Source organism: Bombus terrestris, chromosome 2, assembly GCF_910591885.1.
Source record: "Bombus terrestris chromosome 2, iyBomTerr1.2, whole genome shotgun sequence".
Lineage (NCBI taxonomy): Eukaryota > Metazoa > Arthropoda > Insecta > Hymenoptera > Apidae > Bombus > Bombus terrestris.
Genome location: NC_063270.1, coordinates 10,397,228 through 10,413,782, shown reverse-complemented (window position 1 = coordinate 10,413,782; position 16,555 = coordinate 10,397,228). Strand labels below are relative to the sequence as shown.

General features: G+C 30.1%; 3 protein-coding genes across 14 annotated transcripts; 2 read left to right on the top strand and 1 right to left on the bottom strand.

Annotated features, from left to right (window-relative positions):
* The first annotated feature begins 609 nt into the window (after nt 1–609).
* Nucleotides 610–6,534, top strand: LOC100648151 (ataxin-2-like protein). Of its 2 annotated transcripts, none has more exons than XM_012318968.3 (9): nt 610–1,350; nt 1,501–1,609; nt 1,741–2,067; nt 2,155–2,391; nt 2,472–2,784; nt 2,868–3,172; nt 3,247–3,780; nt 3,856–4,024; nt 4,158–6,534. In XM_012318968.3, the coding sequence occupies exons 1-9, from the start codon at nt 1,313–1,315 to the stop codon at nt 4,694–4,696; spliced, it is 2,571 nt and encodes an 856-aa protein (XP_012174358.1). In that variant the 5' UTR covers nt 610–1,312; the 3' UTR covers nt 4,697–6,534. The 2 variants fall into 2 exon arrangements, with proteins under 2 accessions (XP_012174358.1, XP_003402623.1); XM_003402575.4 differs by having other exon boundaries at nt 3,856–4,036.
* Nucleotides 6,535–6,824: 290 nt separating this feature from the next.
* LOC100648348 (ATP-dependent RNA helicase DDX55) lies at nt 6,825–12,995 on the top strand. 6 transcript variants are annotated; one of them, XM_048411398.1, is made up of 9 exons: nt 6,825–7,065; nt 7,196–7,303; nt 7,403–7,675; nt 7,754–8,112; nt 8,183–8,380; nt 8,454–9,144; nt 9,215–9,297; nt 10,214–10,415; nt 10,488–10,727. In XM_048411398.1, exons 1-9 carry the CDS (start codon nt 6,967–6,969, stop codon nt 10,497–10,499), a joined length of 2,025 nt encoding a protein of 674 aa, XP_048267355.1. In that variant the 5' UTR covers nt 6,825–6,966; the 3' UTR covers nt 10,500–10,727. The 6 variants fall into 6 exon arrangements, with proteins under 6 accessions (XP_048267355.1, XP_048267358.1, XP_048267366.1 ...); XM_048411401.1 differs by lacking the exon at nt 10,214–10,415 and having other exon boundaries at nt 10,488–10,766; XM_048411409.1 differs by lacking the exon at nt 10,214–10,415 and having other exon boundaries at nt 6,826–7,065; nt 9,232–9,297; nt 10,488–10,701.
* On the bottom strand, nt 12,735–16,505 carry LOC100648808 (protein FAM133B). Of its 6 annotated transcripts, none has more exons than XR_001099614.3 (6): nt 16,363–16,504; nt 15,501–15,935; nt 14,677–15,384; nt 14,358–14,610; nt 14,050–14,285; nt 12,735–13,948 (listed from the first exon to the last, which is right to left on the bottom strand). XR_001099614.3 is itself a non-coding variant. In XM_012318970.3 (6 exons), the coding sequence occupies exons 2-6, from the start codon at nt 15,918–15,920 to the stop codon at nt 14,161–14,163; spliced, it is 1,437 nt and encodes a 478-aa protein (XP_012174360.1). In that variant the 5' UTR covers nt 15,921–15,935; nt 16,363–16,505; the 3' UTR covers nt 12,735–14,160. The 6 variants fall into 6 exon arrangements, 5 of the variants coding, with proteins under 5 accessions (XP_012174360.1, XP_003402629.1, XP_012174361.1 ...); XM_012318970.3 differs by having other exon boundaries at nt 12,735–14,285; nt 14,677–14,948; nt 15,018–15,384; nt 16,363–16,505; XM_003402581.4 differs by having other exon boundaries at nt 12,735–14,285.
* Between the last annotated feature and the right edge of the window lie 50 nt (nt 16,506–16,555).

The following is a 16,555-nucleotide window of genomic DNA, read 5'->3' as shown; positions in this document are numbered from 1 at the left end:
TAAGTAACACTATACCTTGATTATAAATTATTCAAAGGTGTATATCATTATTGAATTGTCCACCAGATAATAATGATGGGTACAGAGAAAATATTTGCGAGGGAACAAAGTGCCTCATCAGAACTTTCAAATGCCTTATCGAGCCGTTCAACTGACCGTACTGATAGAGAGAAAAAGATAAATAAGGGATTTGAATGGATAATTCAAGGCGTACATATCTTGGGTCAAATGGACGATTTCATTTCCGATAGAACGAAGAATATTATTCGAAAATTGCACACAGTTTATAACGAGAATCAGAGATGAGAGAAATAGAGATGCGTATGGACAAGTTGATCGAAATTTAAAATGAAATTATTAGATATATAACACATCAATTTTTTTTAGACCGACTAAAATATAAATATGTTATAGAATATTTTGAAAAATATAATTCAATTTACAAGTTTTCGAATAATCTTCAATAACAAAATCCTTCCTAAATATATATGGGTTACTATAAGTAATAATTAAAGCTGCATTTTCACCAGAAAAGGAAGTCTCAATGAAAATAGGTTCTTTAAGAAAGAGCATTGCGAATGATCTTTATCAGAATTTGCATTAACTTCTCACTAGGTGGCGACTGTATTTGACAGTCACCGGGATCAGGTTGATCAGGCGACTTGTGCTAAGTTTTATCGTTTACCACATGTTGATTAATTAAATAGAAATACAATTTCGTGGCCGAAATCATTATTTGGGGCTACTATTGTTCGTTTCTTAACTCCGTCAACGCAAAAATTCCATAAAGGTGATTTTCTGCGTAAAGAGAACGGAGTTACGTCACGCACTAGCAAGATATCGTGTGTCGAGCAGACCGTGTTCCCCCGTACGTCTCTTCGAATACAAAGTGTTCCTGCTTTCTTTGCTTACACTCTTGTGTCTGTCAAAATCCGAAAGTCACGCACGCGCTAGACTTTCGCGAACGAGTGTTTAGATAACCATTGGAGCATAACCTATAAACGATTGTGATTCGAAAACCGATCGTGAATGTTGGTAGTTGTTGTAGCTAATACCTCCTGTCAATCACTTTGGGGTCGAAAAATATTTGAAATTGAAATTTTAAATATCTAACGAGGAGTTCGTTGAAGGAGAAAAAAATCGTTAATACCTCCCTGCGTTGGGATATTCGATCGAAAATATTTTTTGACGTTAAGTAGTCACCGGGAAATTAGTCAAAATTCCGGTCCCCACTAGGAAACGAGAAGGCCCGCAACAAACCGGCGGCAGAATTCCACCAACCACTGGCGAAGAATCCTCGTCGAGTGGCAAAATGAATAGCAAAAGAAAGAATCGTTCAAACACAAACAGGTATCTTTTTCTTTTGTTTCATTATATATCTTCCATATCCTTCTTTATCCCTTTCAAACTGAACAAATTTTAAATGTTCAACTACTAAACTTTTTCGTTTCTTGATATTTAAAGACAATATTGGATTTATAAATATGATTTTATTTTCAGATCACCACGTGCTCGTGGTCCACAAGAAAGATGTGTTGCTGCTGAAGGGGTATATAATAATGCCCATTTTATGCATGCCATAACCAGTCATGTTGGCAATATTGTACAGGTAATAGAGTTATTTGATAAGAATAAACAAAGACAATATTTTTTTCTGACTTTCTTCATTAATAAAGCATATAAAATATAAATTTTGAAAGCTCTTTTCATATTTATTGTAATATATTTATATTATCGCAGATTCAAACATTAAATGGTTCAATGTATGAAGGTATTTTTCGCACTTTCTCAAGCCAATTTGATGTTGTCTTAGAAATGGCACATCGTGTGGAAGTTACAGGAAAATTTAGTGTAGAAAGTGTAGTAGAAAAATTAATTTTTAAACCACAAGATATTATTACTATGTCTGCCAAGGATATTGATTTAGATTACGCTATACGTGATTCATTTAGAACAGACACTGCTATTAGTAAATATAATGGTGTAGTTGGTGAGAAAGAATTGGAGCCTTGGGATGCTCCTCCTGCTACTATGAATGGAGATGACTTAAAATTGGATGGTACAACAGTAAGTATATAATATTTATAATAATAAAAAGAATCTAAATACATACATAAGTAATGTATTCATGTATACATATAAAATTAACTTTAGAATGGATGGGATGCTAATGATATGTTTCGCAAAAATGAACAAAAGTATGGTGTTCAAACAACATATGAACCAACTTTGGCTGCTTATACATTACCGCTTCAGAGAAAAGATACAAAAGATTACAAAGAACAAGAACAAAAGGCTGCAGAAATTGCAAATGAAATAGAGTCACAACCAAATTACAAAGCAAGATTAGAGCTGGAAAATGGTGATGAAGAAGAAAGATTTGCAGCTGTGGTGCAGTTTCTTGCTACTGTTATAGTTATATTTAAAAAGTGTGGAATTATTTATCTTCTATTAATTTTACATAATTTTAGGTGAGACCTACTGAAGGTAAATATATTCCACCTCCACTGAAGAAGAAAAATGGAAATAGTGCAAAGCTGATGAGATCTAGTGAACCACCGCCTTCGCCAGGACCTGCAACCGCTAATAAAAATGTCTTTAATCAACAATCTCCGTCCAATGTAAATGTGAACATTCCTCCAAATTCGAATCTTCCTATTGGAATGCAAAGTGCTCATCCTTCAGTACAGCATCCAGTATCAATAAATCTGGGACTAGTGGTTACATATAACAACCCTCCACCACCATTTGTGCCTACACCAGCATCACAACCACCACCACCAGGTACTAATTACATTCATAACAATAAAATATAGAAACATAAAAATAATTCGTACATTTCCTTTAATCAAATTTATATTTAATAGTACCTGTGATTCAACAATCACAACCGCAATCTCAGGCAACACCTTCTGTACCACAAGTCAGTTTTCCACCACAGCAACAACAGACATCATCATCTAAAATAAATACAGAAAAGCGTGAACGGCCCGGCAGACAACAAGTATATCAAGCAGATAAAGCACCACCAGCACCATTCCCACAAACGAATGTTACCACTCCTCATCAACAGCAGCAGTCATCGCATCAACAGCATGGTCAATTACAACAACAAAATTCTGTTGAAGGACAACGATGTGAGATAGTTCCCCATAAATCAGATCACAGAAAAGTAATACTTTTTCTATCAATTATATTTAAGCTACTTTATGTGTACAAAATTATGGAACGTATATATCATTAAAGGTACCAACACCACGTAGTAGAGAAGAACAACATTCAGAATTGAGGCAATTTGCATCAGAGTTCAAATTAGCAGAAACACCAGCACAAGATACACCACCTGTTACCAGAAAGCAACCACAACACCAACATCAGCAAGATACTCATAATTCACCACAAATTACTCAGACACATCATCAATCATCACACCAGCACACAACGTCACAATCGTCGCAACAGCAACCGCAACCGCAACAGCAACAACAGCAACAGCATCCAAACCCTCCACAACAGCAGCAACAACAACAGCAATCACATCAAAATCAAACTGTTCCAGAAGAAACTGTGGTCACTAGTAAACCACCACCAGGTCCATTACCATTGCGATCTACAAGTCCTCCCCAATCACAACAACAACAACAAACTTCTACTAACACCCCCCCTGTAACCCAAGCCCCACAAGAAGCTACTGCCGATAAAATAACGACGGCTTTCAAAAAATCAACGTTAAATCCAAATGCTAAAGAATTCAATCCAAATACTAAAGCTTTCACGCCGGTAAGCTACCACTTATTAGATTAGAAATTAGCGATAATGTAATATTGAATAATAATATAAATATTATACCTTCAGCGATCTCCAAGTACACCAACACCAAGTAGACCACACACACCACAAACACCTCAATATACTGGAGCAACTATGCCTACGACTGTAGTCATGCCAGCATATGTAATGACTAGCCAACCACCAACTGCGTTCAGTCAGCCACCGACTCAACCTGTGACAAGGTTCCGGAAGGGTCAGTATCTAGGTATCTGCATCTTATTTCCAATATTCTATTTATTAATAAATGTTTTATATTCAGTTTTTTCCAAAAACATAGATCTCTTTCGAGATAATCATAAAATTGCATGTTATTCTGCTTATTTCAGTACCAGTAATGCATGCGCAACATCGTGCTCAAGATATAGCCTCTCAGATGCAAGTAGTAGCAGCAACTGGACAGCCTTTAATGGCACCAGCACCTCTACATCCACCATTCCAGGTGCCTTATCCTACTCAACCAGCATATCAACAGATGGTACGCATGGTTCAGGCACCACCACCACCGCCACATATGGCAACACCTTATCATCATCATGACTCACCAGGACCACAGGCTCCTGGTATTCAGTACATGGGCCCACATACACATCCACACCCTCATGTTGCTCAACAACCACCAAGTCAAACCCCCTCTCCAGCTAATCCTAATCCACCACACACACCAGGCACTTACAATCCTCCTGGTACTCCACAACCCACATATCCTCCACCACCTCCTCAAGGCCATGCTCCAAGTTATCCAATAATGTGTCCTATAATTCCTCCTCATATACCGATACCACCGCAGCACATGCAATACCTACCGCCGCAACCACCTCCAGGAGCGCAGCAAACTATACCAGTGATTTTGCCGCACAATCAGTAGCTTCAATCAGAAATGGATGAAGGAAGAAAAAACTACTAGTATTCTGCAGAGGTAGAATAAAGTTTATAAATTTAAGTTACTTTCATGATGGCGTTAGGCACTTAAAATGACTTTCTTGCTTGTTCTATGCGTCGATATATCTATAAGCAATTTTGTAAGTTTCACTCTTCTTTCTTTTCTCTATTAATAATAGCAATATCATTCCAAACTCAAAACAAAAATAGTATGCGTTTTATTTAATTCAGATAATAATCAGTCACTTTTACAAAAAAGAAAAATTTATAAAATAGTAATAACCTAAAATGAAGTGCTGATCATCTTGAAAGTGACTTTGAAGTGGGTTAGTTAATTACAGAGGACCCACAATAACATTTAGTCCCTCAAATTGTATTTAAATCTTAATCATATGAGACAGATTTCAGTATACAACTTACCACGGTGTACTACTATATTATTAATTTAAATGTTACAACAAAAAACAAACATAATCTTTGAGATTAATTTATAGAAATATATGAAATGTAAAAGGAAAATTGGCAAACAAACAATTTCAAAATTGTATTGGTAGGTAGGTGGTGCCTATGCATTATATTAGGAAATGAAAGAAATGAGGGACTGTGACTATAAAATACTGCAAGAAATATTAAAATTAAAGAAATTTCACTTTTAATTATCATAACTCACACTACTTTGTAAACATTCATTAAACCAAAATTCAACCTGTAAGGTTGATACAGAGAGCTATCCAATAGTCTGGTAGTAAACGTATCTTCGGAGATTTGAGTACTCAAAAACGGAGTAATTGTGAACATCACGCGAGTAAAACTTTTTTTTACACAAAGTAATTATTGGTATAATGTAAAAAATAGAACATATGACATATTTTTCTGCTCGCGCTTTCGTATTTCATATCTTGCTGCAGTGGATAAGAAGCACAGGAACAGGTCGATATAATTCTTCAAAATTTCATCAAATTGCGTTTAATTGTACAAAATTAAATGACATGATATTGAAATAATTGAAGTCAACTTTCAAATTTTGCGATTTGTTGATGACGGATTTTGTTATGAGATGCTAATACATAAGATCCTCAAAGCAAAGAATAAATCTAATTAGAAAAAATGTATAAGAGAAAAAGGATCTGACAAGTAACGTTTAAAACGATCCGACAGACGATCCTGTCGTGAAAAAAACCATCTGCATATATAAAGAGGTACAAATGTATTAGTTTTTGTTTATTGATTTAAAATATAAAATTTCGATATCCTTTTTTTATGGAATAATATGTTTACAGTAATATTTATCGATCTTATATTCGTATTAAAATAGATACAAGTAGTAGAAATAGATTTAAAAATTATACAAGGAACATTGCATTGATTACATTCAATTTTTAAATTAAATTTTCTTTTTCTCAAGCTTAATTTAGATAAGTATTATGTAATCTATGTAATGTCTTTATAAATGAACATTACTTTTTATTATAGATAACATGAATTATAAATTAAGGGAAGTATTGAAGAAATTTTCAAAAAGGTAACAATATTTTATTGTCCACTAGATTGAAGAATTTATTGCGTCGAATATCTAAAATTGTTATAACAATTAAATATATTGTGTACCTCTTGTGTATAAACAAATACTGTCAGATAGTATGGCATTGAAAAAAACAAATTGAATTACGGCCTTAGACCTAGTCGTGTACATAAAAGAAATAAAGGCAAGGACGATCCTTATCTGAGAGATAGTTGAATGTGTGGCATCGTTAGACACAAATTTTATATGGAAGAGATTTAAAAAAAAAAACATCAAAATAAACTCAATGCGTTAAAAGCCAATTTGTACATGATGGTTTATTTATTTTTAACTTCCTATAAAATGTTTTATGATCTAAATTTTAATCACGAAAACTTGTTGAATACGTTTTATTTATATCTCTTTCCTTTTATAGTTACATTTTACATTTAATTTAATATAAAGTTTCCACATCTCACAGTAAACACATTTCAAAAATATTAAATATATGCTAAAACTAAAAATTGATTTATATAAATGATATTTGAAAAATCTACGATAAGGTTATCAAAGTATTCTATATGTACGTATAAATCATCTGCAATTTGATTTACATCGTAATCTATACTAGTAGTAATGGTATGTTCAACATAACCTATAAAACTCTATTAAATTATATTAGAAAAAAAGTAACGTTAAAATTATATATTTTTTAATTTTTTAATTTACTTTAACTTAAAATTTAATAATTCATAATGAAAACACAAAATTGGAAAGAATTAGAATTGCCTTTAAGTGATTCTGTATTAAAAACCATTGAAGAGTTGAACTTTCCTTATATGACACCCGTGCAGGTAAATTATAGCAATGAAAATTATAAAGTTATGAAAAATTTTAGATTTGAATCCTTTGATAAAATAATGTTAATAGTTTAAAATAGTTACAAATTTTGTAAATTTAAAATTTTGTTTACATTATACACAGGCAGCTTCCATACCATTACTACTAAAAGGAAAAGATGTTGCTGCAGAAGCAGTAACAGGGAGTGGAAAAACAATTGCGTTTTTAGTTCCACTCTTAGAGATATTGCAGGTATCATATGAAATCTACAACCTGTGATTATTTTTGTTTAATACATATTTATATATTTTGGATAAAAAGATAATCATTATTTACTTAAATTTAAAACAGAAAAGAAATGAAAAATGGAAACCTATAGAAATTGGAGCAATAATAATCAGTCCTACAAGAGAATTGGCTATCCAAATAAATGAAGTTTTGCAAAAGTTTCTGGATAATATACCAGATTTAAAACAAGCATTACTTGTTGGTGGTACAACAATTGCAGAAGATGCAGATAAACTTAAGGCTGGAGCAAATATTATTATAGCCACACCTGGTCGATTAGAAGATATGTTGTCTAATTGCAAAAGTATAAACTTGACAGCATATGTAAAATCTTTGGTAACTAACATTTAAATATAATATATGTTTTTATAGTAATATTTTGTTTAAATTAATTATTAGCAATGTTACTTATAGGAAGTACTGATCTTAGATGAAGCTGACAGATTATTAGATCTAGGTTTTTCTGCAACGTTAGATACAATATTATCTTATTTACCACGTCTCAGAAGAACAGGTTTATTTTCTGCAACTCAAACAAAGGAATTGCAGCAGTTAATAAGAGCTGGACTTAGAAACCCAGCTCTGATAACTGTTAAAGAAAAACCAAATATTTCTACACCTTCGAATTTAATAAATAATTATGTCATTGTAAATGCTGAATATAAATTATCTATAATGATAGATTTTATTCAGCATAAAGGGACTGATTTAAAATATATGATTTTTTTATCCACTTGTGCTTGTGTTGATTATTTTAGTCATGTTACACAAACGTAAGTTATATTATAAACCATTTAGGTACATTTTTGTCAAGATACATCTTATAACGTGTTTTGGTTTTAGAATGTTGCCAACTATTCAAGTATTTGCAATTCATGGCAAAATGAAAAACAAGCGGTACAAAGTATTCAACGATTTTCGATCTATTGAAAGTGGAATTTTAATTTGTACAGATGTAATGGCTCGTGGTATTGACATTTCAGAAGTTGATTGGGTATTACAATATGATCCTCCATGTTCAGCAAGTAGTTTTGTTCATAGGTAAGAGTAGATCTAACTTTAAAATTTTTTATTATTTATAATTTTGTTGTAACTTGCTAATCATTTGCTCTAGATGTGGTAGAACAGCTAGAATAGGTAACCAAGGAAATGCATTGTTATTTCTCTTAAAAACAGAAGATGCATACGTAGAATTTATTAAAAGAAATCAAAAAGTAGATCTACAGCAAATAGTTTTGGAGCCATCCATTATTTCATACAAAAAGTGTTTAATGTGTATGAGAAATTTACAAAAACAAGATCGCTCTTTTTTTGACAAGGCCAACAGAGCATTTGTATCATATATCCAGGCATACAATAAGCATGAATGTAATTTAATATTAAGATTGAAAGATATTGATCTAGGAAAGCTTGCAATGGGTTTTGGGTTATTACGAATGCCTCGTATGCCGGAACTTAAAGGAAAAGATATGTCAAATTTTCAAGAAGAAGATACTGATATCAATTCAATTACATATTCAGATAAACAAAAAGAAAAAAGTCGTTTAGAAAAATTAAAGATTTTTCGAGATACTGGAATATGGCCTAAGGCACAGAAACGTAAATGTAAACAAACTGAACCATGGTCTGAAAATAAAAAAAAGAAAATGGAAAAGCAAGAAAATCGTAAAAAAAGGAAAGAGAAAAAAATGAAGCAGAAGATGTCAGAAAACTCAACAAAAAAGCGAAAAAGAAAGATGAATGAACAAGATATCAAAGATTTAGCAAAAGACATAGCATTAATTAAAAAGTTAAAAAAGAAAAAGGTACGTTTAATATAATTTTTGAAATGAAAATTTCCCTAAAAAATAAACGCTCATATATATATTTTTAAAGAAGAGTAATTATTTCAGATTTCACAAGAAGAATTTGATACCGCTTTTGGAACTGATTGAAAAATTTAATAGATATAGCAGAAGGTAAACAATACATGCTGAAGTTATATTCAAATGAGCCTTTTTTGTATATATTCAGTATACAGATAAAGAAGCATGTATATATTATAGAATTCTTCAAACATTTGTATTATTTTCATGTATAGTTTATTTATTGATAGTACTACTCAAATTATAACAAATCTTCTCTGTTAAAATAAGTATATCTTAATTTTTTTACAATAAAAATTTTTTATAAAAATGAAGAAAATAATTTATACCAAATATTACACATGTTAGATAAATAAAAAATATTAATATATATCTTTTCCTACATAATAAGATAACACTGAACTCTGAATTGAATATGTGAAGTATTCTGAGTATTGTGAAAATGTACGATATATAGTGTATGTATATATGAAATCTTTTTGAAGGAAGATTTCATTATGTGAGTGGGCCCCACTTATCGAGTATAGTAGAAGGGGGGACATAAGCACTGCTTTAATGTGGCATAGTGATGAGTCACACGTTTGTGCAAGTGTCAACTGGGTGTAACAAATATAATTTCAATTTTTATAATAAAAGATAAGAAATTAATTAGAAATGAATAATACAGATGTAAATGATCGTCCGAAATGGTTGCTAGAATTGGAAAATCGGAAAAGAAAAGTGAGAATTTAAAGAAGCGATTTTAGAGTATACTTAGAGATATATTTTTTCGTTTTCCTTTGTAATATAATATCTGTTTACATTTATTATTCATTTTATTATTATTTATATATAATTCAAAATAATTTAATCATTAAGTATATTTAGTAAACTAAAAGTAATATACAACCGTAGAAAATTTTATTTGAATTTATCAGTTATAAATACCTACAATTTTTAATCCTCTAGAGGTTATTGATAAGATTAATTGCTTTTGAAATTTCTAAATTATTACAATCATTTTATTTAGCCTCGATTGGCACATGAGGCTGGGGCAGGAGCACCTTGCGTTCTTTGTAAAGCTGCATGTCCAGGTTTGGATTTACATTTTTGGAGAAAAATTTGTAAAAATTGTAAATGCAGTAAAGATGATCATGATGTTGATGATGACGATTTTCCACAATTTGATTTGTTGTTTGGGACCTCAAGAAAATATAAGAAAAAATCAATATGTAAATACCACTAAATTAAGATAATATACACAATATATATACAATATAATACCTTTTTATTAAATTTTTTAGTATTACATATAAACAGTGGAAAAGAACATGCGGAAGAAGCATTTGAATGGGTGCCACCAGATACAACAAAAGAACTTGCTGTAGACTATATGAAAGCTTTACCTATGGAAAAATTGCCCATTAAGGGTTCACCTGGTGCAGCTTTGAGGAGACAATTATTACAAAAACAGTTACCTCTTCATGACATAGATTATAAAACTTGTGATAAGTTAAGTGATCAAGAGAAAAAACAATTTGAGAGGTATTTAGAAAACATAAAAAAATATGTGGGGCAAGGAACAGTGACAAAGGTAAGATATTATTATACATTAAAAATTTAATCACCAATTAAATTTGATTATATATAAATTAAATCTAGTAATATACATATTTATTTATTAATACATTATATATATATTATTTACTATAGATATTAAGTGCTCGTCCATTTGATGGATCATTAATAACACCTGTAAATGCAACAGATCTGCAACATCATAGTCCACAAAATAAACTTAATGTGCCACCAAACTTTGTTCAATTACGTACACCAAGCAGTTTTGCTCCAAAAAGTTCACCTAAGAAGAATTTATATGAAAATTTAAGTGTACATAACTTTTCTACTCCTTTAGATACAAGTAACAGTAGTAATATTGAGAATATTCCAATTTTTGAAAAATATAATATAATCAATAAAGGTGATGAAATTAATAAAAGTAATAATCAGGATATTGCAAAAGATGTGCCAACAACTGAAAACTTGAAGTATTTAAATGATGCAGCAATCACAAATGTTAATTCTGAAGTGACATCACTTTGTACTCCATCAAGATATCACAAAGAAGTATACAAAGATGTAGTAAAAAGTCCATCCACCTCTCTGATACATTCAAAACCAATAAATGATAATGTTGATATTGTAGAAGCTCTATTAGCAGATGCTTTGCTACCACCTAGTACAGTACATGCAAATGATATAGTTAGAAGTACACTAGACGAAAAGGGTCTAATGTATATACGCGAAAAGCTCACAAATAAGTATAGTAATCAAGAAAATCAAGGACAGGTATCCAATATTCCCAATTTCGCAAAAAGTTCAGATTCAAACAACTCATTATGTAGAAACATTGCTTTTGGATTACAAAATGAAAATATTCCCACAAACACAAGTAAAGGAGCTGATAAAACAGTTACTATTAGTAGTGTAAAATATCCTGGAATGTTAATTCCATCAAAGGATAAACTTCAAAAAGTAAAAAAGGATATTCATAATTCTGGACCAATAAAAACAGAAATGGAAATAATGAAAACTAATTCAAACTTAGTTAAATCTGATCCTTTGTATTCTACAGGTTTCAATACAGAAAATCTAACAGAAAGTAAATCACAAACTCCTTCAAAAGTAGTAGAAAATTCATTTCCTTTACCAGCGACATCATCACAAATATATCCACAGATCTTCGATATTAATAATTATCAAGCAACAGTAAATAGTTTTACAACACCATCCACTACCCTTCATTCCCAGAAATTGGAAAACCAGATTTTTCCTTATGAAACTAATTCTACAGCAAAACAATTGGAACACCATGTTCCGAATATAACACATCTTAAAAGTGCCATGGAGGAATTAACAATAGATTCTAAATCACAAAAGTGCCATAAATGCGATGAAGGGTTCCATGTTGGTGATGTTGCGGTAATTACGGATAAAGCTAAAAATGCAGTATGGCATCCAGGGTGTTTTATGTGTAGTATGTGTAATGAATTATTAGTAGATTTGGTATACTTTTATTATAAAAACAAATTATACTGTGGTAGAGATTTAGCAACACTTTTAGGAATTCCTAGATGTTTTGCTTGTGATGAGGTATGTACAACATACTTAAAAAGGTTTCCAAAAAATTTCATCTCTACTTCATAATAATAAATTTTATATTATCTTATATTTTTCAGCTTATTTTTGTGCGAGAGTATACTGTCGCAGAAGGACATAATTATCACGTAAAACATTTTTGCTGTTGGGATTGTGATGTTCCATTGGCTGGGAAACAGTACATCACAGAAAATGATCGTCCATTATGTCTCTTGTGTTATCAAAAAACATATGCAAAAACGTGTAACATGTGTGAGAAAGTAATTGCAGCAGATCAACAAGGTGTTGCTGTTAAAGATTTAAATTTTCATGCAACAGAAGCATGTTTCCGTTGTTATATTTGTAATAAAAATTTGTTAAATGGGAGATTCGCAGTTAAAGAGAAAAAGATATTTTGTAGTAAGGAATGTATTTCAAATTTTTTACATCCACAAATTAAATAACTAATCAGGAAATATTACTTTATATTACACTATTTTTAATAATCTAGCATCTTTTTTTAATATTATGTGTTATTTGTTATAAAATACAGTGCATTATGCAGCTTTAATTTGTTGTACATATTTGTCAGTATGAAATGTACATCATATTGAAAAACAAACATTGTACACAATCATGTGTATAAAAATATATATTTTTACTAAGTATCTAAATCATTTTTTCAACAAATATTCGTTATATACGTACATTTATATTACATTTTAAGTCATTATACAATTTATTATAAAAGATAATATATAAAACAATTTGACCTTTATCTTATTTTAGTCATTACTTTTATGTTAGAATATTTTATTACTGAAGCTCTATAATAACTTTTGCGAATGAATTAATAAAATGAGTATAATTTTAACTGTTTTCAGAAGAAAGATATGTGCATTCAGAAATATCTTATAGTATTCTATCAAATTATGACTTACTAATCTTCAAGAGAATTTTAAGCAAATATAAATTATATATAAAATTACGCATATTGTATTATATTTTATATAAAGTTTAATCCAGAAATATTAATTAATTTCTATATATAACTAGAGCTCTACAAGCAATATATTTATTAAAAGCTCTAAATGTTTTTATAAACTCTGAAATAACAAGGAATGCTATTCTATTATTTTGATTTCTTATTCTGTACAATTTCATGAAAAAATTAATTTTAATTCGTCAAAAATTAATTAAACATATCCAAAAGACATAAATCAATTTGAGATATACAAATCTTTTACATTCTAAGTTTAAAGGCAGATCTGTTATAAAATCTTTTACATCATAATAAATAATTCTTATAATGATTTTTATGTAAGTATTTTTTTACTGCAATATCTCAATCTCGTAATCTCAATATATCTTTTGATATCAAATTCATTGATTACCAGCTTTTTCTGAATATGTAATATGTTGTGTGTGCACAATTTTTTTTTTCTTTTTTTCTTTTTTCTTTTTTTTTTTTAATAAATATGACATATATACTTACCACAGAAGGTAAGTAAACAAATAATATTGATGTTTTACACATTTTTTTAACCCTTTGCCCTACAATTTAAGTTCCAACAGCGTGTGCCGTAACCACCGGCAGAGTCGGTCAGACGTCGAGCCCTTTCACGATCTGTCCGAGCGTTTGAAGTTTATATTACAAGATATTTGATAAATAATTACTACCAATTGATCATTGAACAAGATTTTTAAGGATTTTTCAAGAAAATATACCTGCACGTCCGAATGCGGCCAAGAAAAAGAAATGTTTGTCGCATGTAGCACGAAGGACGTACCACGAATAACTCGACGTCGTAGGTTAAAGGGTTAAAAGTTCATAACACTTCATTCTGAATCACTGTCAACAACAGTTAAAACTCTTTTAAATGTACTGCGTGCTTCACGATGTTTTGTAGGCGTTTCTGGTGTTTTTGTTGATTCCTTATTTCTCTGAGCACGTGTAACACGTCCTGAAATTTTTTATTATTAAGATTTTTATTATTAAGATATTTATTTCTTATAGGTTTCATAATGTAACAAACCTTCTGAAATAATATTGCTAGTATTTAACTCAGCAACATCCTTAAGGCTTTCATTTTTTTCTTTGGCTTTTTTACATTTTTCTATGGTTGGTCTGCCATTAATTCCATTTTTTGCTAACAACTCTCTAAGACACTTTACTTTAGCAGCATTTGATTTACAACTAGCCCAAAGATCATTATAAGATTTTACATGTATTCCAGCAAGTCTAATATATTTTTTTAACAATTGTATTTTTCTGTTATCATCAGGTTTCTAGAAGAACATAAAAACATAATTTTGAAAACATAAAATATGATGCAGAAATATTATTAAACTTACTTTGGTTTTACTTTTTTCATTTTGAGAATCATCTTCACTGTCACTTTCATTTTCACTTTTGCTTTTCACAGATTTTCTATCAGATGTATTCTCTTCTGACTTTAGATCCTCTGTTATATTAGAATTTTCATCTTCACCATCCACATTTTCAACGGGTTTCTTAACTTTCTTTCTTGCTCTACCTCCCCCCTTTTTCGATTCTGTGGCTGATTTTGTAAATTTTTTATTTGCTCCTGCTTTCTTGAGTTTCTTCTTAGTTTTTGGACTATAATCTTCATCGGAAATATCATCATTATTTTCTTCAGAGTCAGTATTTTTTGTTTTGCTGAAAGAAGTCCTACCTCTTTTTTTCTCTTTCTTTCCAGTTTGTTTAGGTTTAATTTCAAGTGTCTCTTGTGAATCTGATTTATCTGCTTCAGAAGAACTAATATCAAGTTCTGAATCATTGGGTTTTGCTTTTACAATTATGGTTTTTGGCTTAAGTTGTTTATCTTTTCCACTTTCACTTTCAGAAGAACTTGAAGATTCTTTATCACTAGCACACTCTACAGAAAGTTCCAAACCTTCCACTACTTCAGCATCTTCAATTTGGAATTTTTTATTTTTCTTTTTTGATTTAACATTATCTTCTTCTTCCACTTCTGTCTTTTCTTCTATTGCTGCACTATTTGTATTAAAATTTGATACAGTTTCTAAATGTATGTTTCCCTATCCCAAAAAAATAAATGCAAACTATTAAAAAATGTAATATTTTGAATATTACATTTATATATCGTTCAGCATTGCTTGTAGACTAAAATTTAAATACATAATTTATACATTACCTGTTGCTTTACATCTGTTAAAATATTAGACTCATTTTCTTTTTTATTTGCAATATCATTAGTAATTGACATTTCATTATTTTTAATATCAGATACTCCAACATGTGATTCTTTTGCAGATTCATTTTTATTTTCCTCCGAAACTAAGTTAATTTTGTCCTTCTTATCATGAATATCTATATTCTTTGAATTTTCTTTTACTTCTTCAGCAGTATCATTTGCTTCTGAAATATTTTCAGATATTTTTTCATCAATAGACGTACATAGTTTTTTAGAAGGTAAATCTAATTTTTCATCCTCTGAGGTTTCTTCGCGTAACCTTTTCTGCCTAAGTTCAGTTGTATCTACAGGATTATCAGAAATTTTTGAAGGTGGTATTTCATTCTGTGTTTCTTTGTCACTTTGGTCAGATTCAATCATTATGTATAAATTTATCTAAAATGAAGATTTTGTATATACATATAAATTGAATCAGTAGAAAATATAAAAATAATAGAAATTAGAGAACACTATTTCTTTATAACAAATAAATTTAAAATTTATTTTATTTGATAACAAGGTTTGGTGGCAGCTGATTTAATTACATGAAAGTTTGTTTAAATAATTGTTTTCGTTTAAAACCCCCTTACTTATAATTTGTTTTGTTTCGATATTATCAAACATTTAACGACATTATTAAGTATATGTAGACGATAAAACATTAATAATTTTAAATAATTGTTAATAGATTAGTATCAAAAAATCATAAAGTATTAACAACTTTTTCTATAGAACCTTTTAACATAAAATATTTTACGTTCTAACACATCAATGTCAAAACAGGAAGAATAACTGAACTAGCAATAAATAGTACTTAACTTACAATGTCAAAATAACCAATATATTCAATTAATTGTTTTTAAGCGACAACCGTAACGTTTGCGCGGCAAAATCTACGCGGTAACTACGTAGTCGCTATTGATTGGTTAAATTATGTACAATATAGTACTATAATGCTTTCGCATGAACTTGGCTTTATGCTTAACAACATCGATGTGTAAATTAGGAGCGAAATT

Coding starts and splice junctions, on each gene's coding strand:
- LOC100648151 (XM_003402575.4), top strand. CDS start 1,313: ATGAATAGCAAAAGAAAGAATCGTTCAAACACAAACAG. Junction 3,173..3,246: donor ATAAATCAGATCACAGAAAA/GTAATACTTTTT, acceptor ATATCATTAAAG/GTACCAACACCACGTAGTAG. Junction 4,037..4,157: donor CCGGAAGGGTCAGTATCTAG/GTATCTGCATCT, acceptor TGCTTATTTCAG/TACCAGTAATGCATGCGCAA.
- LOC100648348 (XM_048411394.1), top strand. CDS start 9,859: ATGAATAATACAGATGTAAATGATCGTCCGAAATGGTTGCTAGAATTG. Junction 9,925..10,213: donor TGGAAAATCGGAAAAGAAAA/GTGAGAATTTAA, acceptor CATTTTATTTAG/CCTCGATTGGCACATGAGGC. Junction 10,778..10,896: donor GGCAAGGAACAGTGACAAAG/GTAAGATATTAT, acceptor TATTTACTATAG/ATATTAAGTGCTCGTCCATT.
- LOC100648808 (XM_003402581.4), bottom strand. CDS start 15,920: ATGATTGAATCTGACCAAAGTGACAAAGAAACACAGAATGAAATACCA. Junction 14,611..14,676: donor ATGAAAAAAGTAAAACCAAA/GTAAGTTTAATA, acceptor ATGTTCTTCTAG/AAACCTGATGATAACAGAAA. Junction 14,286..14,357: donor TAGCAATATTATTTCAGAAG/GTTTGTTACATT, acceptor AAAAAATTTCAG/GACGTGTTACACGTGCTCAG.